General features: G+C 42.1%; 2 protein-coding genes across 6 annotated transcripts in view; one reads left to right on the forward strand and one right to left on the reverse strand.

Annotated features, from left to right (window-relative positions):
- The window catches only part of ZDHHC3 (zDHHC palmitoyltransferase 3), a 36,097-nt gene extending 23,497 nt beyond the window's left edge, over positions 1–12,600 (reverse strand). Inside the window, exons 1-2 of one of the 5 annotated variants that reach the window (XM_084620706.1) lie at positions 12,582–12,600; positions 1,784–2,225 (exon numbers count right to left, since the gene is read on the reverse strand). In XM_084620706.1, the coding sequence (XP_084476832.1) occupies positions 1,784–2,089 (306 nt within the window). In that variant the 5' untranslated portion in view covers positions 2,090–2,225; positions 12,582–12,600. Of the gene's footprint in view, positions 1–1,783; positions 2,226–4,787; positions 4,806–10,487; positions 10,745–12,322; positions 12,417–12,581 lie in introns of those variants that run through there. The other 4 variants (XM_084620705.1, XM_084620704.1, XM_084620707.1 and 1 more) reach the window with 4 other exon arrangements.
- A 92-nt stretch (positions 12,601–12,692) lies between these two features.
- The window catches only part of EXOSC7 (exosome component 7), a 36,010-nt gene continuing 22,751 nt past the window's right edge, over positions 12,693–25,951 (forward strand). Inside the window, exons 1-3 of the mRNA XM_084620709.1 lie at positions 12,693–12,849; positions 14,314–14,415; positions 16,316–16,410. Of these exons, the coding sequence (XP_084476835.1) occupies positions 12,793–12,849; positions 14,314–14,415; positions 16,316–16,410 (254 nt within the window). The 5' untranslated portion in view covers positions 12,693–12,792. The remainder of the gene's footprint in view (positions 12,850–14,313; positions 14,416–16,315; positions 16,411–25,951) is intronic.

The raw sequence follows: 25,951 nt of genomic DNA on the forward strand, positions 1-25,951 counted from the left end.
TTAATGTTACTGAAGGAACCTTAACTCTCAAAAGACAGAAAATTAAAGATCTCCAACCTTAATATTAACAATTTCGGTGCAAAAACGTTAATTAAAAAAGCCTGAAACATACCACACGAATGACTGCTAGTGTGGAGGTACATATTAAAATAAATCTTGTGTTAGGAAAATAACATTACAATTGACTTTTGGTGGAAGAGTTTTTATAGCAACAATGCTTTCAACTACATTTTTAACACTGGACATGCTCTTCCTTGTAGTGACTGGCTCTTTGCTCTAGCCCCACCGCTTCACAGTTTCCTCACCTCTGCCTCACTGCACCTATTCTGTCCCCATCATCTCCTTTCTATGCCCCCCTTCTTTTGTCTTTCTGTTTAGCTGATACTCTCATAACAAAACCCAACCAAATAACTGAAAAAAAACCTTAACACCCATTAGCCCCTCTGCCAGCCACCATAAATAAGTAAATGTCCTGTTAGTTCCACATTTATTTATCACTCTACTTCTGCATTATGTCCCTTTCTTCTACCCTTTGTCTGCCTGTTTTATTTAGATTGGAAACTCTTTATGGCGAGAACTGTCTCTTACTCTCTCTATACAATGCCTAGCACAATCAGACCCCTTAGTGACACTACTGTAATTCAAATAATTTACAATAAAAAAAAAATCCTTCAAAATACGAACTGTATGTAAATTGCTGCAGTGCTGTATTCCTGAGTCTGACGACAAAAGCTTCAGTACCTCCACTATCGCTCATAGTTGACCAAGTTTACAGTAAGCTGCAGTGAAACTGCCCAGAACTAGGTAAGTTCCCTGCTGCTGTTCCTGAATAAGATGCAAGCTAAGCAATAAATACAGGCATTAGAGTTTTCATGATGGGGGGTTTCACCCGCAAAGTGGAGCTTGGGGGAGGGATCAGAGTGTCAGAGACTCTTTCAACATTCCCAACATCAGCCACTAGACTCTTAAGGCAGAAGAGACAAAACTTACTCTCCTTTTTGTCAGCTAGAAGAACAAGAACTTTAAATTTAATCTACTAGCCAAATATGAAAGACAGGGCCATCAAAGAAGATTTAGGGATAGCACTCTGATAAAAAATCCCCTACCAATAGTTCAGAGATGAGAGGAGAAAGGAGGGTAGGACTGTGTTTTTGACCAAGGCAAAGTCCCTGGATACTGCACTATCCATCTTGTGTTTCACATCTAACCTTAGATTGTTTAGCCTTCCAGTTAAAAGGAATCTGGTACATTTTTGAAGCCATGGAGATATGGGCTGATATTATTAGGGGGATTTAATGCTAAAAACAGACATACAAATTAGTAGGTATAATCCAAGAAATTCAGCTATATCATTAATGTGAAAAAGAATCATAACTTTTTCACTACAGAAGTCATTGTAATTTTTTTCCTATCCCATTCCGCTGTAGTGACATTTGATGAGACAGACAATTGAAACAAGTTTTTCTAGCTTTCCGGCTTGTCAGGTCATGACAAGCCAAAAACATTATATCTAGTACTGGTGAGTAAAAGGGTGATAGTGTGAAAGGTGTGTGAGAGAGAGAGAGAGACTAATAGGAAGCTGTTCATACCAGGCTCAAGAGAATCTGAGATTTGGTCCCTTACATTTGGTGAGTCAATCTGACACAACAGAATGATATATTAGCATACCACAACACCAAGCTTACTGATCATGATGACAGACAAGTTATTTAAATCTGCTATTCCACAAGGGCCCAAGTTCTCCCACATCTGACAGGCAAGAAAAACATAACAGTATACTTACTGGATCTGATAGCATAGCTCGAAAATGTGAAGCCAAAGCCAGGAGAGCCAACATGTTGAACAATATCCCATTGATCACACTATAAATGTAGTCTCTTGATGGAACTAACATAACAAGAAGGACTACAAAGTCTGCATAGACGACAAGCATCCAGGTCACCACAGCACATGCAATACCACAGCCATCTCGAATAAACCACATTGCTCCCAAGGAACTATGGCTAGGAGGTGGAACACACTTGTCTGGCTGGAGGTATTCAGGTTTCCTCTCAATATCTCTGAAGCGGTGGATTGGAGTAATCATCATAGGTTATAATGTTCATACTTGCATGTGAAAAAGAATCAAAAATAGTCGTCTCCTGCTTTACAAATGAAACTCAGAAAGCTCCTTCTACATAACGGTGTGAGAAGCATGTAGAAGATTCCAGGCTGCAGAAAGGGAGCTGAAAACCAAAAAGAAAGTCAATGAACATAAAACTGTGTTTTAGAGATAATCTAAAGTTTATATAGAACTTCTTGTCCAGAAGGAGCCCAAGTGCTTTTCAAACTTTAATCAGAAGACTTATAAATTATACATAGGAATCCCTTAACCCACCACTGCAAAGCATCCACTGCTGGGGAGAAGTGCTTCAACTATTTAACAAAACACAGCACAGTAGTTAGGTAGGAGCTGGTAGGAGCAGCTGCAAAAGCAGCCAAACCAGGGACTGCAGCACTGGGAGAGAAGGGGGTAAAATGGTCGCAAGCCAGGGCCGTTCCTCCCCCTAGCACCTCCTCAGATGCACAACTGTGAAATTCCACCACACTACTGCCCAGGTGGTGCCTCCTCTCCATACTGGGTCTTGGAGAAAACCTGCAGAGAAAAAGCAGCCAGGGACCCCAGCTGGAGCAACAGCCAAATGTTTGGGCATTCAGAGAACTTTGTATAGTTCTGACTGGACTTTCTCTGCCCTGTGCTGATTGGCTGTTTGGTCTAGCCCTCTCCTTCACCTTAAGCTTTACTCCACCACCTGTCCCTCTTATCCCCCATCCCCTTTGACCCCTTGATATCCCCCCTCCCCTTTTTCCTTTCCATTTATGTTATCCCCTCCTAACTAAACCCACCACAAAAAAAAATTTAAAATCACATTGTTCACTCTGCGTTCATGTTATTACCCATTTTCTTCACGCAGTGCCTGTCTTGTCTATTTAGATTGTAAGCTCTTCAGGGCAGGGGCTACCTATTACAGTGCTCTGTATCTGTACAGTACCTAGCACAATGGGGCCCAATCCAGTTGGTCTTTATGCACTTATAATGAAAAACTGTATTCATGTGGTTATTTGTGTAGTGTACATGGGGCTATAGCTAACAGCTTTATGAAAATCAACTCTTCTTAGCCAATACATCAGAGGCCAGAGTTTTATTTCTTGATTTGAAGCGTCTGGTTTTGGGTGGAGGTTTAATTGGAGGTGTATATTTCTGAAGAAAGCAGTTGAGCAAGGATAAGTATATGTAAAGAGAACTTTTCCCCAAGGAGTAGGGGGAGGTAGAAATTAGCCAGCTTCAAAGGCAGGCCTGGCTTGTTCGTGAGGTTGAAAATCAGGTCTGGAGACTCATTTCTGACAGCAGCAGATGGGGCTGTATCTAATAGGCAATGAGGAGATATGGTTGCTTAAGAGACACAGAACCCAGTTCTCCTCTCATTTACACAGTGTAAATAAGCAGTAACTCCACTAGTCAATGGAATTACATCAGTGTAAGTGAAAGGAGAATGAGGCCCATGGTTTCTCAAATATAGAGATATAAATATATTTTCTGTCCTAAGTAACAAAGAGCTTTGTTTGTGGTACACTATTTCTCAGAGCAGATGGTAACAGTTTTTGTTTGAAATCTATATAATTTCTGTATGAGTTTACCTTGCATTAGAAGTTATTTTACAGAAAGAATCAATTTATGGTATTTGGCATTGTTTAAAGCACTAACCACATCACCACCTGTTAAGAGCATTTCCACCTTGCTTTGTTCAGGAAGAAGGTAACAAAGAAAGGCGAAATCTGTGCTGGGCGACCTGTCAAATGTAAGGATGCATTGGATCAGGGTGAACCATGTCTAGTAGCAGGTGACGGGACATAAAAAAGATTAAGGGCCTGATCCAAAGCTCATTGATGTCAATAGGCTTTTGATTAAGCACCTGAATAGATCTACGACAGTTTCAGAACATTCAGTAGCATTTAGGAAAAAGAAACCCTACGCACACCACATTTTGACTGCCACTGGAACAAAGAGGTCTGAAGTTTTCTTGTTTCTTAAGATCTTGTGGGCTTAGAAAGAGCTAAAGAAACATCAGCTACTCAAGCTGCAGAAAGAGAGAGGTATAAATCCTGGAAATATAAACACAAAGGAGCTGAAGACCAAAACAGTGAATGGAGACATCTTGCTTTCTGCTGCTGGCTATAAAGCTTTACAAGATGTTGGACAGGAGAAATAAAGCTGGTCTTTTAGACCAGCTTTGCTATTTTGATGCTGGCCCAGGACTTAAAATAGCAAGTTCCAGACCCCAGACCAGTGTAATTCACAATATTCCTCCACTCCGCCGCTGCTGCCAAAAGGTAGTCATCATGAAAAAGCCTGCTTATGTGGTGAATACAATTTTCAGTAAAAAGAAAAGGAGTACTTGTGGCACCTTAGAGACTAACCAATTTATTAGAGCATAAGCTTTCGTGAGCTACAGCTCACTTCATCAGATGCATATCGTGGAAACTGCAGCAGACTTTATATATACACAGAGAATATGAAACAATACCTCCTCAATTTTCAGTATCCATTTTGGGAAACATAATGCTGTAAGGAGCGTGTTACCCAGAGAACCACAGTAGTAAATTTTTAGTGTTGATCGTAAATAAGAAGCTGGAACTTACAACTATAATTTTCAATAGTGTCCAAGACAAGGTGTTAAGGCAGAAAGGGCACTTGGAGTTAAAACACTGGACCAGAGAGAAAATTATACAGCGGTTAGGCCTCTAACCTGGGACTTGGAAGACCTGAGCTCAATTCCCTAGTCTGCCACAAACTTCCTGTGTGATGTTGGAAAAGTCACTAGTGTCTCCAGGCCTCAATTCCCCATCTGTAAAATGGGAAGAAAATTTACCTCACAGGGATGTTGTGAGGATAAATATATTAAAGACACTCACATACTAAAGTGATGGGAGCCATATAAGTACAGTACCTAAAATAGATACACCATGACACATCATGCACATTTTAAAAATATATATCTCTAAACAGTTTTTAGATATACCCTCTCACTATTTCATTTCTATTCAAAGAATGAAGCTGCTGTGAAAATTATTATTTCGTAGCAAGGGGGCCTGTTTCATTATATCAAGTTGGACTGTGAGAATCTCCTTTCCTATTAGAAAGTATAGAAAAATCTGATATTCTTGAAGTTGTAAGGAAAATTCTACAGATTAACCCCAAAATTAATTTTAAAATATCATCTCTAATCTAGAATTTCTTTACTGCAGTTTAAGCCTGGTATTTCTTGTTCTGTTTGCTGAGACTAACTGCCAAGAATAATTAATCCCTGTGCTCATTTTAATGTTCCTTTACATATTACATATTAATAATTTTAGTTGCTATCCTCTGAACATCACCCTTTAAAGTATAGTGCCCAAATGTGAACACAGTACTCCAAGTGAGGTTTAACCAATATGGAGTAAACCAGAATAGTTACGCTGCATGTTATATTGTGCTTTAACAACATGAATATCACAGCTGGGTTGGGATTTTTTTTTTTCCTTTGGCAACAAGCGTCACATTGATAGCTCTCTTGATTTATCACCCATTATAACACCTTGATCTTCCTCTCTCTGGCACTGTACTACTACCTTCCCATTCTTTCTTCATTCTATATTTGCGCATTTGAATATCCCTTCTTTATGTGCACTTCTTTATCTTACCTTTATAGAATCTCAGTGTACTGATTTCAGCCAGTTTTATTTCTGAAGACTGTACTGCATTTAAACCTCATCATCCAATTCACTGAGGAAAATACTGACAAGTGCCCACAGCACCCCATTCAACACTCCTCCATTCATCTGAATGGAGCATTAACACAATCTTTTTTGTCTCTAAGTCTACTCCTCAATACTGCTATATGCTAAGGATTTTCTAGAGGCTTCGGCTATCCCAAAGCCTGTGGTAGCAAGTATTCTGACTAGTCATCTACCTCAGTGGTTCCCAACCTTTCCAGACAACTGCACCCTTTTCAGGAGTCTGATTTGTCTTCCATACCCCCAAGTTTCACCTCACTTAAAAACTACTTGCTTACAAAATCAGACAAAAATACAAAAGTGACACAGCACACTAGTACTGAAAAATTGCTTATTCTCATTTTTACCATATAATTATAAAATAAATCAACTGGAATATAAATACTGTACTTACATTTCAGTGTATAGTATAATTTGTCTGTATGAAATTTGTTTGTACTGACTTCACTAGTGATTTTTACGTAGCCTGTTGTAAAACTAGGCAAATACCTAGATGAGCTGAGTACCCCCTGCAAGACCTCTGCGTACCCCTAGTTGAGAACCACTGACCTAGTGCAGGATATATAAGGGGAGTTGCTGATAAAACTTACTGCACTGCAATATTAAATAGATTGCAAGCAACCTTTTATTCCTTGAGTTCATGCACCCTGGAGTATATTCAACTACAATTAGGATAGTTTTAATTTCTAATCTTCTCTGAAATGACCTTAACATTGAGATTATGCTGATCTAGAGCACAGAACAAAGAGGATTCACTAGCTACTGTTAGTCACATCTGGACTACTTTACCTGGTCAGCTCGTAGAGCAAATTTTTCATACTGTCCTCATTTCAACAGAACGATCAAGTAAGATGTATTACTATACCTCTTTCACAACTAAGGGCAGGAAAGTAGCATTCCGAGATATTATACTAAGATGCTTGTTACACTAAGGCTAAGTGTACACTACAGACCTATGTCAGTATAACTATGTCATATAACCCATGAGCATGCAGTTATACCGACCTTCGCCTCCCATGTAGACAGCACTATGTCAACGGGAGAGCCTCTCCCATCAACATAGCTGTTGCCTCTCGGAGAGGTAGATTAACTGTGCTAATTGGCATAGCAGTGTCTTCACTTAAGCACAACAGCGGCACACCAATGCAACTTTTTAAGTGTAGACCTGCCCTAAGATAAGAAAAACTAGTCATTAAAAATGCAAACAAGCGAACAAGAATGTCATCACAAGACAAGTTCCCACATCTCTCGTACAGAAACCTATTAAGATTTGTAGTCACAGTTTCTTCTCTTAACCTCATCAGAGTAAAGAGAACGGTCCATAGGAAAGGCGAGAAATTGACAACTTTCTACCCAAGAGAGCAGCATAATAATTCTGTCTTCACTGCACTATTATGCCTGGTGAAAAGCATTCCTCTTAAACCCTATTCCTACAGCTGGATTAATAAAACAAATATTGTCATAAAAACTTCTTTGTGAAGGGCTTATCTTATTGAACAAGTTTTTAAATAGGTATGTGTAGTTTATCTATAACTGCAACATTTAAGTAAAAACTAAGAATTGAAATAGAACCTTTATTATTAAAAATGATGCAAAATATTTCTAGCAAGAATTAATATGCTGAAAACCTTCCATTTATTTGGAAAAATAAAGTTTATTTTATGACAAAAAAGATCTGCAATTGCATCAAACTTCTGGGGTCCTTGTCTCTAAATTTCCGTGAACATTTTGTCCAAATGCAATACTTCTTATTATGATCAGTCCCACAGATGAAATAAGAACTACTCATGGTAGTAAATTCTACAGTCAAACAGCACTAGTGTTTGTAGGACTGGCTCTTTAAAGCACTTTTAAAGGCAATGACAGAAACAAACATGTAGCTTCACTTTTACATAAAAGTTTCAACATTGACAGTCATTACCTTATTTTAAAAAAAGCCTTTTTGTTGCTTTCATCAAATACTGAAAAACATAACTTTCACTGAAACTGGCCTCAAGATCCTACTGTCTTGTTGTAGATGGCAGTCATTTGCTGTAAAATATCAACACACTTTCTATGTTACCGTCATAATGGAACAATATGCTGTCATAATTTGAGTGAAAGCCTCTCTCCCTCTGGCTTATTTGCATCTTCATCACCTTGCATGTCCAGCACAGTAGTCTCATTTGTGTGTCTGAAAATATACTTGCCCTTATTTGGATTGGGAGCCAAGAAAAATCTAACAGAATTCTGATCTGCACTCTGGGAACAGATTCAAAAAAGGATTGCAGGTGAAAGATGAGTATTTGTGATTTATTTTCCTAGGTTTTCTCAAATGCTGAAGAGTTCTAGTGAACAATACCAAATTTATATATTTATGGAAAAATTATTTTATGATAATGTTGGAAGAGCTCTAGAAATATTCAAAAGTATTAAAAATAAATCAATAGGAATTACTTTTCACTAACATGCAGTGATTCTCAACCAGGGGTACATGTACCCCCCTGGGGGTACGCAGAGGTCTTCCAAGGGGTACATCAACTCACCTAAATATTTGCCTAGTTTTACATTAGTGATGTAAGTACAAACTAAAATTTCATACAATGGTTTGTTGGTACTGCTCTATATAAGTTACACTGAAATGTAAGTACAATATTTATATTCCAATTGATTTATTTTATAATTATATTGTAAGCATGAGAAAGAAGCAATTTTTCAGTAATCACGTGCTATGACACTTTTGTATTTTTATGTCTGATTTTGTAAGCAAGTTTTTAAGTGAGGTGACACTTGGGGTACGCAAGACAAAACAGACTCCTGAAAGGGATACAGTAGTCTGGAAAGGTTGAGAGCCACTGTCTTGTAGCATCGTAGTTTTAGGATGGCTTATACATAAAAGTGGAGGTCATAACTTTTATACAGTAGTATGCCGTTATAAGCCCCAATTAAACATCAAATGATGTACAAAGCACTTTTCAGATGAGTGCAAGTGTTTAACTGTTCACATACTTGTTAAAGATCTCACCGGCATTCAAACTTCTTTATTTTAATTCAATTCTAGGTTTCCAAGGCACTGTCCAACTGTTGAGGTTGCAGAATTTAAATCCCATGGCACCTCATTAAAGGATGTGTTTATATACTGTTTTGAACAGCATTGTTCAGTAACACAAACAGTGCTGGGATGCTGAAGGCCTAAATGAAGTAAAATAAACTTTTTTAAAATAGGTAAAAGTCTATTTAAAAAGAATAGGATAGGTTCCTGGGTTAGTGTTTTTGTTTTGTGGTTGCTGGTAAACACACACCACAGAAACCTATCCTTGCAACAAAGCCTGTTGCCAACTGTGTCCACATATCTATTCAGGGGACACCATCACAGGGCCTAATCACAACAGCCATATTATCAGAGGCTCGTTCACCTGCACATCTACCAATGTGATATATGCCATCATGTGCCAGCAATGCCCCTCTGCCATGTACATTGGCCAAACCAGACAGTCTCTACGTAAAAGAATAAATGGACACAAATCAGACCTCAAGAATTATAACATTCAAAAACCAGTCGGAGAACACTTCAATCTCTCTGGTCACTCGATTACAGACCTAAAAGTCGCAATTTTACAACAAAAAACCTTCAAAAACAGACTCCAACGAGAGACAGCTGAATTGGAATTAATTTGCAAACTGGACACCATTAAATTAGGCTTGGATAAAGACTGGAAGTGGATGTGTCATTACACAAAGTAAAACTATTTCCCCATGAAGAAAAGGAGTACTTGTGGCACCTTAGAGACTAACCAATTTATTTGAGCATAAGCTTTCGTGAGCTACAGCTGAATGCATCCGATGAAGTGAGCTGTAGCTCACGAAAGCTTATGCTCAAATAAATTGGTTTGTCTCTAAGGTGCCACAAGTACTCCTGTTTTTTTTGCGGATACAGACTAACACGGCTGCTACTCTGAAACCTATTTAAAACGAGACATCTTCCAGGGCTGCTGCATGGGATTTACCTTTTAAATAGTGCCAATGTGAAAATATCAGACTGGTGCAGAGACCAAATGTATGTTCCCTTGGCAGAAACAGCTCTAGTAAATGACATGTTGGGGCCTGATCCTGTGCTGTTTGAACACACCCCAACTCCCTCAAATTTCCATGGACTGCAGTAGACGTTTGAGGACCCCCAAAGAGCGTGGAAATGGGGTCCTGGCCGCCTGTGGGAGTTCTTTATATGCTCTGAACATACGCCAAAAAGACTATCCTTACGGGTGGAATGTGCATGGAGCACTTGTTTGTTTTGTATTCTCCTTAGCCACATACTCCCCGAGATTTCTCTCTCCCCAGCAGCCTGTGCATTGACTCACTTCTTCAGCCCCCACCCCTTTCCACCTACATCTCCCCAGCCAAGCGGAGAGGGATCCCACTGGAGCTCAGGCATTGCACGGCTCGAGCCACACCTGCCCTTGGGGACACCGGCTTCATCTTGCAGGAGCCCCCTGCTCACCCAGGCACGAGACAAGACCAAGCTCCACCTCGAGCTTCCTGACCCGCCTGTCGCCAGCCTGCATCTCCCTGCAGAGGGGGCGCGGCTGCTGCCGGCCCTGGCTAGGTGTGCGCGGCCGCTGCCGGTCCGCCCGCTGGCCGCCTTCCCAGGGCGAGCTAGAACCCCTCGAGCCGCGCTCCCGCGGGGCTCAACCTACCCGCATCCAGAGCCGCCGCCGCCGGTCCCCGCAGCTGCTGCTGGTCCAGCTCAGCGAGCGCGAGCTCCGAACCTCGCAGCCACCCGGGTCAACGTTCCGTCGCCCAACGCAACGTTCCATTCGCCTCGCGAGCCAGGGACGCCAAGCGCGCGACGCCCCGGGGCTGCTGCGGCAGCAGGCGCCAGTGGCTACCCGTGCTGCCCCCTATTGCTACTGGGAGGGGGCGAGACCAGGAAGTGAGCAGCACGGAGAACTTTCACTTCCTCAACACAGCGTCATCTCCTCCTCGGGACCTGGTCCCTCCCACAGAGACTGAGCAAAGCACGTACTCCGGTCCGGCTATTGAGGGAAGCCCAGGCGCGCAATATACTGCAATGCATTGGCCTCGTACAACAGTTTCTGTGCACTCGTTAAGCACCTGCTGTATCCACACACACACTGGGGTTGCTGCTGCTCCCATTGACCGCACTGGTGCAGGACGCATACGCATCTATATGTGCACACATTACATATATAGACATTTCCCACCCAATATCTGGATTGTTCAGTTTATATGTTACAACCTCTTCCCCCTTTTTCTGTTTTGTTTATTTAAACTGCAAAATGTTTGGGACAGGGCCTATGGTGTTTCTTTGGTGCCTATCCCTAATTTGGGGTCTTTCCGTGATACTAGAAAAGAAGAACAAAAAGACTAGCATATGTATATGTAAGCTCAAAAGCTTGTCTCTTCCACCAACAGAAGTTGGTCCAATAAAAGATATTACCTCACCTTGTCTGTGTGTTATACACACATTTTTCATAACATGCATATAAAGACGTGTCCTACATCCACCTTGCGTATTCACATACTGGTACACACTAGTCACTACATATATATATGAGTATGCAACAGGAGTTGCTGCTGCTCAGCACTTTTGTATTTACAGCTTAAGCCAGGCCAAGTGGCTTGTGAGCATCCAAAGTGCTCTAGTATAAAACATGCCAGAATATAGCTGGAATTATAGTCACTTCCATTGACTCACTCCTTATTATATGGGCAGGTAGCACACAGTCCATTATTAAGGTTGCCAGACACTTTCTATTATTTGACCCTGTTTTCAGTCGCTTATAACTTTGTCAAACTTTAACTGTTTGGGGCAGAATTTTACATGCCACAGAGAACATCGTTAAAGAAATATATGTTGCTTTGCCCATCTTAAAAAATTCTGGCAACCTGTTATTTGAGAAGCTCAGGTACCCTCTTGTTTTGGAGCAGGGACATAAAATTGACTGGCATGCATTAAATAAGGCATGGGTCCACACACTGAATTATAAGCAAAAAACCGAAATGTTAAAACACTCAAGGACTTTCCATCCTTTAGGAAAAATGGTAAAGACAGTCATAGTGCAGACACACAAGAGAGGGCAAATTCACGTTGCACATAGGGTTGCCAATTTTGGTTGTATTCCTGGAAGTTTCATCACATGACATCATCTTTAATTAAATATTAATCTTTAATTCCTGAAGACTCTGGGGCAATCCTGGTGGGCTGGCAACCCTAGTTGCACAGGTAACCTTAGCTCTGACATCTCCTAATTTTTGACAGCCTGACTGTGCAATTTAACATAGTTTTTCATGTGCACTATCTGTTGAAGATTTGCAATTTGCTGTGTGACACTGTGTAACCAGGGGACAAAACAAGGACAGACAGACCACAGAACTCAGTCCCCCACTCTGTGCTTTGTCAGCTAACATTTCAGTCCTTTCTTGAGAGTTTTCATCTGTTTTTAATGTATTTATAACACAGAAGGGCTTTGGTCCTCCACAGGGCCGTGCCTCTGAGGTGACACCTTACCCACAGGATGCACATCCGGGCACCATGCAAGACACGCACACCGCGCCACTCCGGTAGGCTCACAGGCAAGAACGCACGTGCACGCACGGAGCGCGTTCACACAGGGACCCCGGGACTCCCCTCTGCGCCTCTACTAGTCCCACGTGGGACCATTTCTTCCCCTCCCCCCACTCAAGCCCCGCCCTCCCCGACCGCCGCTGGGCGTCACACGCTAGGGCCCGCCCAGCTCCCCCCCCCTCTCCGTAACGCGCGCACCAACCGGGCCGTGACTCAGAATCACCCAGAGAGGGCTGGGGGGAGGGGAGGCGGTGCTCGCGCGCCCGGCCTCAGGCAGGCATCACAACGCGGATGACGTAATTACGCGCGGGTGGAGGAAGGAAAGGAAACGTCGCGGGAGTTAGCTTCGTCGCGTTTGGGTGACGGCATCACCGGGCGGCGGCCGGCGTCGCGCCTGGAGCCCGGCGCGCGGCATGGCGTCCGTGGTGCTGAGCGAGGCGGAGAAGGTCTACGTCGTGCACGGTATCCAGGTAGCGGGCGGGGCCGTGGGGGCGGGGCCCGAGGGCGTGGGGCGGACGGGGGTGGTAGTGATTAGCCTCTGCCGTCCTTCCCCTCCCCCCCCCCCCGGCCACTTGTGGCCGGGTGCCCGCAGAGCCGCTCGCCGGTGCGCGTTTGGCCAAGGCGAGATTTGCGACCTGCGCCGAGTGTAGATTGCAGCTGTGATCGGGCCAGTGGGGCACGAGAGCCCGTGATTGTGTCCTTAGCGAGATCCCTGTCCTCTGACCGGCCTCGGCACAGCACCCTTAAATAAACAGCCTGTAGCGGCTCCCCTGAGAGGGAAGATTCTGATCCTGGGTTTTCTGCCAGTGCAGCTCCATTGAGGCTGCGGTGGAGTTGTTTGGGATGTATAGCTATGTAACAAATAGTAAGGTTTGATCTCCTGCCTGCAGTACACATCTCAGATAGTACAAAGCCATGAAAGTTCCTAGATATGTTCTTTCTGCAACAGGATTTTTTTTTTTTTTAACTGGAGTTGCTATCTTAGGTCTGGTCTGCACTTAAAAGTTTTGCCCACGTAGTTGGGTGGGGTGCTTTTTTTTTGGTCAGCATATTTATGCTGGTAAAAGCCAAGGTAGAGACCGTTTATATCATCAAAAAAAGCCTTGTGCCTGTATTTCAGGGAAGAAGGTATATTTGCAAAATAACTTTTTTACTGGTATAAAGTATGTTTACACTAGGAGGGTTTACTGGTATAGCTATTACCAACAAGCATCTTAAGTGAAGGCAAGGTGTATGGACAGTTTATTATTTTGCTTAAAGGCACCGGTAACTTTGGCTGGCAATTCAAACTACCCAGTTCTTTCTCCATAATCAATTTATGTATGTATTCTCTGGAGGCCCCAACTATGATCAGAGCCTCATTATGCTAGTTGCTACAAAAATACAAAGCTATTGCCTTAAAGAGGTTAGCATTTAAGGCCCTGATCCTGCAATGAGCTGTGGACACAGGTTTCCATCTATTCATAGGGAGCTGCACTGAAGCTGAAAGGCATCTGCCCACGTGGAACTTGTTGCAGGATCAAGACTGAAATACTCATTTTCTAAACTTAGTTTCTAATGTATTCCTTACGCCACCCGTTCCTAAACCGAATTTTGAACCCCTTGATAATCTGTACCTTAATCCCTGATAACCAGAAACTTCTATGCTTAAATTCTGAACTGTTTTCTTTTTACTTCAACGTTATCTTAATAAAATTATTACTTTCTATCTCCATTTTACAGTTCATGCAGGAAGTCAGTAACTGAACTGGGAATTAAATTAGATCTTTCAAGTCGTACTCCAGCACTTTAACTACAAGACCATCTGTTTTTCTCCATTTAGCTTTGTTAATCCCAGATAAAAATGTGGAAGTTATTTTAAATTTCCATTTGACTTATTGTTAATATGGATCAGTTATATTGCTTAACAAAACTATGGTAATGGCTATGCTTAGGAGGATCTTCGGGTAGATGGCCGTGGCTGTGAAGACTATAGATGTATTGAAGTGGAAACAGATGTTGTATCAAACACAAGTGGATCTGCAAGAGTGAAGCTTGTAAGTACAGATACGAGGAGTTTTTATGTATTGCTAGTTGAAGCTCCTAAATTATCATGAATCTGAGGTTGTAGGTCAAGTCCAGACCTTATCACAGTGTTTGTATTTTTTAATACTTTTTATTTGTATTTGTATTTTTAATACTTTTTTAACACTCTTTAATACAAACATAAAAATACACACAATAACAGTATTCACTTTATGTATCATTACTATCTGAAATATACACTACAGTATTAACAGAAATTTGACTTTGATGATATGTAGCACAAACTGAAGCTCCCGTTCATTCCCCTGCACCACCTCCTAACTGTCTGTGACAGATATTGCAACCCTGTTCAGTGTCTTTGGGATCCATTGTTTTAAATGAATGGTTTATGTATGATTGTGTTCTGCTCCATGGGGGTGGGCTACAACTGCTCCTCCAGGAACTAAATAACAGAGGGGTGATTAAGGCAAATCAGGCAGGTTGTAAGCCCGGAGAGAAGTACAACCTCCTTGGGGACACTCACATATACTGGTTCAAACTGGACTCTCCAGAGACCAGCAAACAAAGAAGGGACTTTTGGATAAAGAGCCTGACTCAAGGCTGCCTTTCTGATCCAGCAAATGGACAGGACCTTCTGACCTGAAGGATGGGGAGGTGGGGGCAGTATGCCTTGCAGAAGGGTTGGAAGGACTTGCCCTACTAGGGCCCATAAGACTAATGGGTAATCTCTGGTGAGCTTTTAGCATGCATATTGGAACTCTTATGGCTTTTGAAGTGTTTTCTCTGTAATGCTTTTGTTTTAAGAATAAATATGCTTGCTTAGCACACAGCTCCTTCTATCTTATAACTGCAGGCAATATACTGGTCATAGCCTTTGGAAAGAAAGCCAGGCACTGGCCTGGTTAGGCCGTCTGGCTTGCTGGGGATAGTATAGTGCAATCTGCGGAACTGTGCAGCCTTAAAACTCCAGTCAGGAGAGCATGGAACATAGATCTCTGCCCATGAGAGACGCTGGCTGGGAGCCAAAAATTTTTAAGTGAGTGCCCTCAAGGGACTGTAGGGCAGGGGAATACAGGTGGATTGAGCCTGAAACTGTGACACCGTCCATAAAGAATGGTTACTTGGCCCTGGTCTACTCTACAATCTTATGTCAGAATAACTTCATTGCTCAGGGATGTAGAAAATCCACACCACTAAGCAACGCATCATACCAACCTAACTCCCGGTGTAGAGAGCGCTATGTCGATGGGAGGGCTTTTCCCATCGACATAGCTACCGCCTCTTAGAGAGGTGGAGTATTTACACTGACAGGAGAAACTCTCCTATTGGTATAGGTAATGTCTTCACTAAATGCTGTAGCTGAACCCTGGCAGTGCTGTAAGTGTAGACAAGCCCTTGCGGTGAGCGAGATCTATTGACCAAGTACATTGAGGTCAGGGGAAGCTGAAATAATCCACCATGTAAACCTGTGAAAGTAAAGTCAGTAGTATGACTAATAAATAGAGAAATAATTCTTCAGTGTTCATATCCCAACAAAGTAAAACTGCTGCTTTAATGGCTGTTGTATGTATAGACAGTGGCTATCGCTCAGGATATTAGAATAGTTCTGCATATGTTTTTATTCCAGGACTGAATTTATAAAGTCATGGATATTTAGAATGTCCTGTTAGCATAGAGAAATTTTGTGCATACATAGGGTTTATTTCAGGAAACGTTCTCAAGCTTAACACTGTCTCTTTGAAAGCTTTGATTTATTAAATACTGGGTCATGCTCAAAATGCTATTTGGCAGAATAGTTTGTGTAGATAACATAAAGATAAAAATTAATAAAAGTTTGACCCCATGTGGATAAATTGTACAAGCTATGGCGTGGAATATTTTTCTGGTTGAGTGATGCTGGTATTTTAACAGGGACATACGGACATCCTGGTAGGAGTCAAAGCTGAAATGGGAACACCGAAGTTGGAGAATCCAAATGAAGGATACCTTGAATTTTTTGTTGATTGGTAGGTACAACAAGGAAGAGTACCGTAAGCCCAGTACTTTGAGTGAATAATGAGTTTTGAAAAGCTGTTGATCTAAAGTATATTCCTTAATTCCATTGGCCTGCTGTAGTGGTCTACATAGTAGAAATAAGCTATTTTTTTGCTTTAGTTGATGGTAAAATTTGGGGAAATGCTCTGCTACTCCTGCAGAATCACTGTTTTGCTTGATTCTAGAAATGACAAGCAGAAAATAAAGGGACAGTGTCAACTTGGTAAGCAGACTTTTGCTGAAATACCCAAGATTATCATAACTGGAAAAGATTAGAAGAGAGAATTTTTTTTTCCAGTTTGTTTACTCTTTGTGCATTTCAGAACTTTGTAGACAGTTTGTCAGTTCCCCCTGTTCTCTTTGGGACTTTGACAAAAAGAAAATGAGAGAGAGAGAAGATCCATTTTTTAAAAAATGATAGGTACGCTCAGGGTTGGGTATGCTACCTGAAACTATTTTTTCTTTTATTGGATTGCCTAGATTTCAAGTGTACAAATAATTTGTCCTGAGAACCCCTGCTTTAGAGGTTTGATAATAGATGTATTGACGCTGCTTGAGGTAACTGCTCGGTAATCTGTTTGTAATATAAACAAAAGAACTGTTAGTGGGTTGCTTTGATTTGTAAACATTATGGTAATTAGAAGTTGTCCTTTTTTTATTTGAACACAATAACCCTATGAATTCTAGATACAACAGTTACCTGCCTTGAAAATAACATTTTATTTACATTTTATTTACATGAACCAGGGTTCATGTTTAAGCATGTTTCTGACTTTCTTGACCCTGAATGAGGCATTACTGTGGACAGCTTTCCAGTGAGCAGGATTATGGAAGGAGCTAGAGGGAGTCCAAGAGCCCCAGCTTGCAGGTTGCTTTAAGAGTTGTCACAGTCACCACCTAGCGTAATTAAGGGTTACACATGCTGCCATTTAGGTGGGAGCATGGGGCATGTTAGGTAGACTTTCCAAAGCTCTACTTCAGTTACGGAACAGTCACTTTAGACTGCAGCGTTTCTCAAATGCAGCCACCAGGGGCTTTTCTTGCGGCCACAGCTTCCTGGGCTGTTGTTGGGTGGGGGGGGGGAAGAAGAAGCAGCAGCCCCTTCCCCTTCCTGGTGCTCCTGGATGCACTGCCTTGGTGTTGGTTACTGGGGCTTCCAGCAGGGGTTGGGCCTGAACCCCTTCTGGAGACACCTGGGGCACAATGCTGAAGGAGCAGGCAGCCGGTGAGTTCCGCACCTTTTCAGAGGTGGTGGGGCTCAGGCTTTGGGCTTTAGCCCGGGGGTGGCGGGGAGGCAGTCTCCAGCCATGCGGCTTTGGGTTCTGTCCTCTGCGGGGCTTCAGGTCCCCCCCCGCCACATGCCCTTAGCCTCTGCTGCTTCCCCTGATCTTCCATCCAGGGCTTAATTTGTTCCCAGACTTGCGGGGCTGAGTAATTCTGCTGTGAAAAGTGATACTTGTATGTATGGTAATATCACTTTTCATAGCACATTTAGTAGCTAGTAATAAATAAATTCCAGCGCTTTGGATGTGCATATTTATTTTTCCTAAAGCTAATTAAGTATTTTAGGAAAAAGTGTGAGAGTGGCCACAAGCAAGAGTTGGTGGGCGCACTCTGAGGCCATCAAATAATTTGTCCTGAGAACCCCTGCTCTAGAGGTTTTATAATAGAAGTGCTGACGCTGCTTGAGTTAGCTGCTCGGTAATCTGTTTGTAATATAAATAAAAGAACTGTTAGTGGGTTGCTTTGATTTGTAAACATTTGGTAAACTTCTTGACTCCAAACTGGAAGCACCACTTCTTCTCCCCAAGTATAGGGCTCCTTGACGGTCTTCTATAGTTTAGATTTTAGTACATAGAGGAAGTGCAAGAATTGCTTGGGGTGTAGAATTCCAATTATTTTCAATCTCCATTCTACTCCATTCCACTCCCTTCATAAGAATATAGAAACTAAGAGACTGGATAAGACCTGGGGTCCATCTAGTCCCATTTCTTTTTCTCTGGTAGTGGCCAGCACCCAACTGTTTCAGAGGAGGGAGCACAAAACTTTTCAGTAGGCAGATATGGGTAATTTCTGCCCACCTCTGACCTAGGGAAGTCTTTCTTACCTTTAATAATGAAATATTGGCCCTGAAGAATTAGGTTTTATCACTTCCAAATTATGTTTTTAAGTATTTACTATTAAAACTCTGGATATTGCTATCCTTATAAATGGCCAATCCCTTTTTGAATTTTGCTCAATTCTTGGCCCCAGTGACCCTCACCAGGACTTGGTCCCTTACTCCTTCTGTCCATCACATGAGTCTCATGCTATTCCATATTTTTCTGTTTTAAAAAAGAAAAACTTAATTCATTGCACCACAGCCAAAGCTTTGACACTGCGGGAATACTACATTCACATAATGTTCACATATCTCACATGTCACAGAGCCTTTGGCTCTCCAAATTGCAAGATCTAAGTTAGGATCAGAGCCCTGTGTTTGGAGGAGAACATCAACATATGAGTTCATTTTTCTTCTGCAGTTGTTGGTAGAGGAGTGTCTGGCAGGGAGCTTTTTCTTCCCCATCTGGTCCAGCTGCCAGAGAGAGGGAGAGGTCTGGCCTCTGAGTTGCAAAACTTGAAGAGCCCAAAATTGTTTTGTTTGGCTTCAAGGCTGGTCCTGACCAATACTAAATGGAAGAAGCCCAAGGCTGAGAGCTGCTACCTCCTACTCCCTCCTTCTGTCACTCAGTAATGTTGAATGAAACCAACTGCCTGTGAGAGTTTTGTGTGTGTGTTAACAAATGTCCGGTGCTGTTCATCAGTTAGTTTGGAGAGATGCCCAGTAACAAGTACCCTAAGGGGCCACAGAAATTCATTGTAGCATTGTTTTCATCAACAGCTAATATTACAAATCATCAAATGTTTCTTAAATTAGTTTAGTTTTAGATTCTATTTTATAATTGCCAAAGAGATAGAGGCAGATGTGAGGGCTGGGATGATTGGAGAACCTCTCCCTGAACTGGCAGTCCTCGCTGACCTCCTGTATGTAAGGTGGTTTTCCCTCAAGGTAATAACATAAGGGTAAGAGCCTGGCTCTGGAGACCTGAATGTTGAGTTTCAGAATGCCCAAGCCATCAGAGGACATGCATGTCTAGGTGTCAGAAAGATTTTTAAAATAAAATTTGAAGTTTTTGGCATAAGCCTTTGTTTCCCTGTAGAGTATGGTATATCCAAATGTGGTGATACCAGTAATCTTTATGTGTAGTTGTAATGTATGACACTTTTTCAGGCTGCCACTAGATGGTGGTAATTGTGCATAATTTTACAACTGGGTCTCTGTTATTGTAGAAGTTGCTTATATGGTGCTTTTGGTTTTTATTTTTTCAAATTAAGATTTTTTTCTCAGTGCTGATTGTGCCATCCTTATAATGGTTACTATCTGAGATTCTTTCTTGGCTTCTTGTAGATTTTAAAATCTAGTTTACTAGAGCTGATTTAGCCATGCAGACATATGTGATAATCATCTTCCATACCATTTCCTTGCACCACCACCACCCTTTTTTTTCTATCCCCTTATTCTGTTTCTCTCTTCTCCTGAACGGGGAGAGGAACATTTATACCTCTTTAAACTATGCACAGTGCCACTCCTTGGAATGGACGATTTGGGTGCACTGTTAGATGATGATGGAATTTGTTCTGTTTTCCCCAAAAGCAATGTAAGGAGTGGGAGTCCTAGATCTCTGTTACACACTGGAATGCTGCTGCATCAGCAGGATAGCTGCATTTAAAAAAAGTGATGTTTTTCTTGCTTATAACTTTTGTAAAATATTGACTTGTTGGTTTTGTGACTATAATAATCTGTCATTTTTTGTGGTATAAAATAGTAACGAGAGAGAGCCCGTACGACAATTGAATCTGTATGCAGTGATGCTTTCAGAGTACATGCTGGATATTGGGTTTAGAATGAAATTAACAATGAGGGAGAGTTATACCTTTGTCCCCGGGTCTGGCCATTTGCTTCTCCAGGTTGAAGGGAAGACTCACCTTAGCTCCTGCTGGACCTGTTTCTCTAGTACATGCACGGAAATGTAGGGACCACATCCACTTGAGGTGTTTCTTAGGTGTAACATCCTATAGCTGGTGGACTGTTCTGTTGATGACCTCATGCAATATCATAATCATTTTGTTGCTCAGCCATCAGTAAGCCTCTTAAATATTGTTTTCAGATCTCATGTGTCATGTACTATATAGATAACTTCATGATAAATGAAATACAAGGAGTGGAGGCTAAAGTTCTCATAACACTCATGTTTCGAGGTCAGCCAGTTGGGACGTCTCAGTGCTTGAATCGTGTGCTGTGGTTTGTGTGAAGATGAAGAGAATTTATTTTTTCTCTTCATAAAGTCTATGAAGCTTGGTAGATAAACTGCAGTTCTCAACCTTAGGGACATGTCAAACTTTCTAGAGGGTATGGAGCACTTTGTCACTGGAGTTGCAATGCCACTTGTTCAAATTTGGCCTGGCCACTCCTCCGTCATAATGGTGGGGTGGCTGAGCCAAATTTCAGTGAGTGGCATTGTAGCCAAGCATGTGCAGTCGTCATGCCCACTAGCACTCTATGATGCTGAAACTGAGACATACTGGACAGAAAACATTGTGAATATTAATGTATGTCTTTTTAAAAGGTTCCTGGCCTATGCATAGTTAGTTAACAAAAAGAAAAGGAGGACTTGTGGCACCGTAGAGACTAACAAATTTATTTGAGCATAAGCTTTCGTGAGCTACAGCATCACGAAAGCTTATGCTCAAATAAATTTGTTAGTCTCTAAGGTGCCATAAGTCCTCCTTTTTTCTTTTTGCGGTTACAGACTAACACGGCTGCTACTCTGAAACCAGTTAGATAACAGGATCAGAGGACTGATTTACTGAAAGGAGAATCCCATTTGTTGGAATCAATCTATTGATGGCCCCAGTTCCATCTAAATTACATTCAAAATTCCCATTTTGTAAAGGGTGGGCACTCCAAGAAAAGGGGTTGGGAGTGGAGAGGTTGGAGGGATGTATTTTAAAAAATGTTGAGAACCCCTGATTTAGTGGAACTGGCCATAGCAGGAGGAAGGAAAGGGAGAGGAGGGACAGGATGGGCAACTAGATGACTGTTTTTAAGCTGTAGAAGCTCACATTTAGGGGTTTTTTTTGTTTTTTTAAACTCTTTATGAATAGAAGTGCTTTCATTTGGAGGGATTCACTGCATCAGTCTGGCAGAAACAAATGCCACATGTCTGGCTTTTTCAGCCAGTTTAGCTCATCAAAGTTCTAAATGTGCTAAGAGAGCTTCTGGGTGCTATCTGCATGTTAGAGTTATGGGGAGGTCTGGAGCTCACTGCTGATGGAAATAATGAGAGTGCCTCCTTAAAGGATGGCAAGATGTTCTAACCAATTCTACCAGCCTGTAGATGGGGGTAGAGAAGCTTAAAGCAGGTGCCCGTCTAGACCATTTACTTAAGGTACTTTATTTTGTAAATCTGTACTTTTCACTGCAGAAAGTACATGGTCTGTAGTGAGATCTTTTAATTAGGTGCCAATGTAATACAAAAGTTCAAGAAAGCAGATTTGAAAATTGCAGTGGGAACCCCAGCTCTGAATTTCTTGACTTCCACACAATGAAAATTTCATCCTGAATGCATTGGGAATGTAGGTTTATTTTGATGTGCATATAATTAGCTGTTAAACTCCACCAAAATTTACAAACCCAGTTTGCTTTTAATTTAAGACTAAATTGTACGGTGCAAATAAATGATGTATTCATTAATATCTCTGTATACGCAAATTGTCCTTAGAAGCTTCCTATGTTCCTATTTAATCATATAATGAAAACTTAATGTTTTTATTAACTACCTGAGGCCTGAAACAGGAGGGTGGATAGAAGTCAGTAGGAGATGAAATAAACTAAGCTATTCAAGAGGAAGCAGCTGGACTGATAACCTCAGGACTGCTGACATGGAGAGGTAGTCTGTGATGGAGGCTTCCTTACACTGGATTCCCTAGAAACTCTTGATTCTCCTAGAATGTGGCTGAGAGCTGTTTCTTAACTTTGGAGATTTTATTTTAAGTAGTATTCAGGAATAAGAATAGCACACTCCCTTTGGCCCCTGCTAGATCTGTGTGTGTTCTACAAATAAGTTTTTCTGAACTCTACTTCTGAGATTTTTACAGTGGGCAAAGTATTTCAAATGAGTGAATGTGAACATCTCTGCTACTACACTACTGTGATATCCAGTGACCTTAGGGTGGCAGTATTTACCATGTATTTGGAAGTGACGTGGCTAGGTGTAGATCAAGGCTTAGTCCCTTGCAATTAATAAAATGATTAAGGTTATGATAAAATTCAGCGACACAGTTATCCAGATCAAATGCGCTAAGGCCTGGTCTACACTTTCAGATTAGATTGACCTAAATATATTGCTCAAGGCTGTGAAAATCATCTTGCTCTGAGCACTGTGGTTAGGTCAACCGAACCCCCAGAGCAGATGCAGCTAGGTTAACGGAAGAATGTTTCTGTTGACCTAGCTACTGCCTCTCGCAGAGGGGATTTTTCTGCCCGTGTAGGGAAGTGTGTATGCTATAGCGCTCCAGCGGCATTGCTGTAGTGGCTATAGTGTAAGTCTGTCATTTCTTACAGGGACAGTACTCCAGTTGGCCAAGTAAAAATTTCAGCATTTGACTCCTAGTTAATGCAAGTAAAAACTAAAGTTTTGAAAAAATAGCTTTTATACCTGCATTATGAGACCTGCAAAATTTTAATAAGCAAAATTGGGGTTCAGTTTTGCAGTCCTGTTTAGACACGAATGGTTCCACTGGCTTAAATGGGAGATACATTTGCTGAATTGAGCCCTTCATTAGTATGTAATTTAATAATTCTGGTGATAAGGCTCTTTTTAAATTTGATTATAGTTCTTCTGCGTGGGATTATAATTTTGGCTCATCGTTAATTGTGTAATCTTATTACAATGTGGCATTTATACATCTGCAAATGATAACATCCTGCCTTTTATTAGGGACCTGGAGGAAAAGGAAAAACAGTTAAAGCGTTTGAAATGTAAAGTATTAAGTAAGGCCTTCATTTTTAACAGCCTTTATTTCCTTTCTTTCTCTCTGTCACTCTGGAGAGAGATTTTTAAAAGGAACCCCACAGTGTAATGGACAGTCTTTTAGGTGAAAAAGGAGAAATTAGTTGAGATTGGCTGGAGCTGTTCTTGTTGAAGTCTGATCCTGTTTCGTAGAAGACAAAACAAGACACACACACAAGTGGGGAGAAGAGAACAGCAAAGATAGAAAGTGCATTTTCTTTCTCTGGTGTTAACTATTACTTGCAACCTCACTGCTGGAAAAACACAGGCCCAGCACACAGTCTTATCCATCACTCTGAGACCTGGCAAAGTTGTACAATGTTGCACTGTTTAAGGCATTACTTTTGACTGCCTTTTTCTGATCAGAGGCTCACAGCAGTGTTGCAAAATACACAGTCTTAGCCGGTTAAGCCAGACTCTTACTAAACAGAAGGCAAAGGAAGAGAGAAAGGAAAAAAGAAGAAATAAGGTGGGGAAAGAGGACAAATGATGGGAAAGTGTGTCTGTGACAAAGTCTTACATGCCAGGTGTATTCAAGATGTAACCAATGATGGTGGAGGTGTGTTGCGGTTCAAATACAAGACAACACAAAGCTTTAAGCAAGCAAGCAGGCAGGTCTGCCAACGGGCTGCTCCTGTCAGCTTAGGTGTAGCCATGCTAGAGTACTGGGAAGAGAGGTTCGCATAAGCAGCGAGCATCATCTCATTCCCTATTTCCTCAGGGCGATGACATACTGGAATAAGGCACATACCTAACAATTCTTCAGCTGCTACAAAATCAGATAAACAAAAGTGGGTAACATTTGCTATTGAAGCCAATCTTTCCCATAGGTTATATGTCATTCGGGCCCGTAACAGAGGAGGCACTCCCGAGACAACCCCTACAGGAAATAGCAGGCACATAAGGCATACAATCAATACAGAATTAGCAGTGATTTGGGCGAGAATGGCCACAAACAGAGTCTCAGGAGTCTCTGGCTGTTGGCTTGCTGCCAGTCTTTGTTGAGCCGCGGCGACCAATGCTTTCACTGCTCCCCATGTCACAGGCTGGCTTGGGACGCTACGCCTCCTCCGTCTCTGTCCCGCCATTGTCGACCCGGGAGGCACCGCGTTCTCCTCCAAGGTCAGCTAAAACTCCGGTATGGGGTTCGACAGCCCCTGGTGCCACGCCATGCTGTTTCAGTGCCGGTTGCACACACCGGGCCAGAACCCACAACGGTCCTGCAGGGAGAGACACAGCAGCATATCCCTGTCCCCAAGTAATTAAAGGTACTGGGCCCAACCATTGCGGATCGGGCAGCTGACGGTAATAGACACGTGGTCTTTCCAATACCTCGGACTTATGAAAATGCCAATCCGCGGGGGTCTGCTGATCTGTATTCAGTGTTAAATTATTTAAAGGAAACAAAAGGACATGCAATTGTTGCTGAATGTCTCCTAAGGTTCGGAGACGCAGCTCCCCTTGTTTTAATTGTTTGTCGAGCAAGGTTTTTAGCGTGCGATTTGCATGTTCAACAATGGCTTGGCCCGTGGAATTATAAGGGATCCCGTATTTGAGATGGACATCCCATCGGGCACAAAAGGTGGAGAGGGCTGTGGAGCAATAGGCTGGGGCATTATCCGTTTTTATCTGGCTTGGGCAACCCATAACAGCAAAACAGGCTAGCAAATGGTGAATAACTTTGGGAGTGGCTTCCCCATGCTGTGGGGTCGCCCAGAGGAATCCCGAATAGGTATTAATGGAAACATGTAAAAACGAATAGGGGCAGAATTGTGGCACGTGAGTGACATCCATTTGCCACAGCTGATTCGCTGCGGTACCTCTGGGGTTAACGGCATAAGAAAAGGTAGGAGCAGCAGCGGTACAGTGGGAGGCAGGAACGAACAATAGAATGTGCATGATCAGCAGGAATGTGAAACTGTCGGGCCAAAACAGAGGCAGACTGATGAAAAAAAGAATGGCTTTCGATGGGGTCAGAAAAAAGGGAATTTACCTGACCATGTAATGCGCGATCGGCGCGCGCATTGCCCTCAATAAGTAGCCCAGGCAGAGGGGTATGACTGCGAATATGAGCAACAAAATAAGGGAAATTACGAGTGGTGATGAGATACTGTAAGGACAAAAACAGGCGAAGAAGGTCAGCATCGACCTGAGGGGTAATAAGGGCAAGGGGTAAATGATCAATTACCTGATAAATATAATGGGTGTCCACAATTAAATTAAAGGGACAATCAGCAAAAAGTTGAAAGGCCAAAATAACAGCAGCTAGTTCCAAGGACTAGTGAAGCTGTCCAAGCGCTGTGCATGCAAGTGTTATTGCACAAGCGAATGAAGCGCTTTCAGCTTTTCTAGGGGGAGGGGCCACTGGTCAATCCATATGGGCTCTAAGGATTGCCATACC

This window comes from Lepidochelys olivacea (assembly GCF_965140295.1).
Source record: "Lepidochelys olivacea isolate rLepOli2 genome assembly, chromosome: 2".
NCBI classification, from domain to species: domain Eukaryota; kingdom Metazoa; phylum Chordata; order Testudines; family Cheloniidae; genus Lepidochelys; species Lepidochelys olivacea.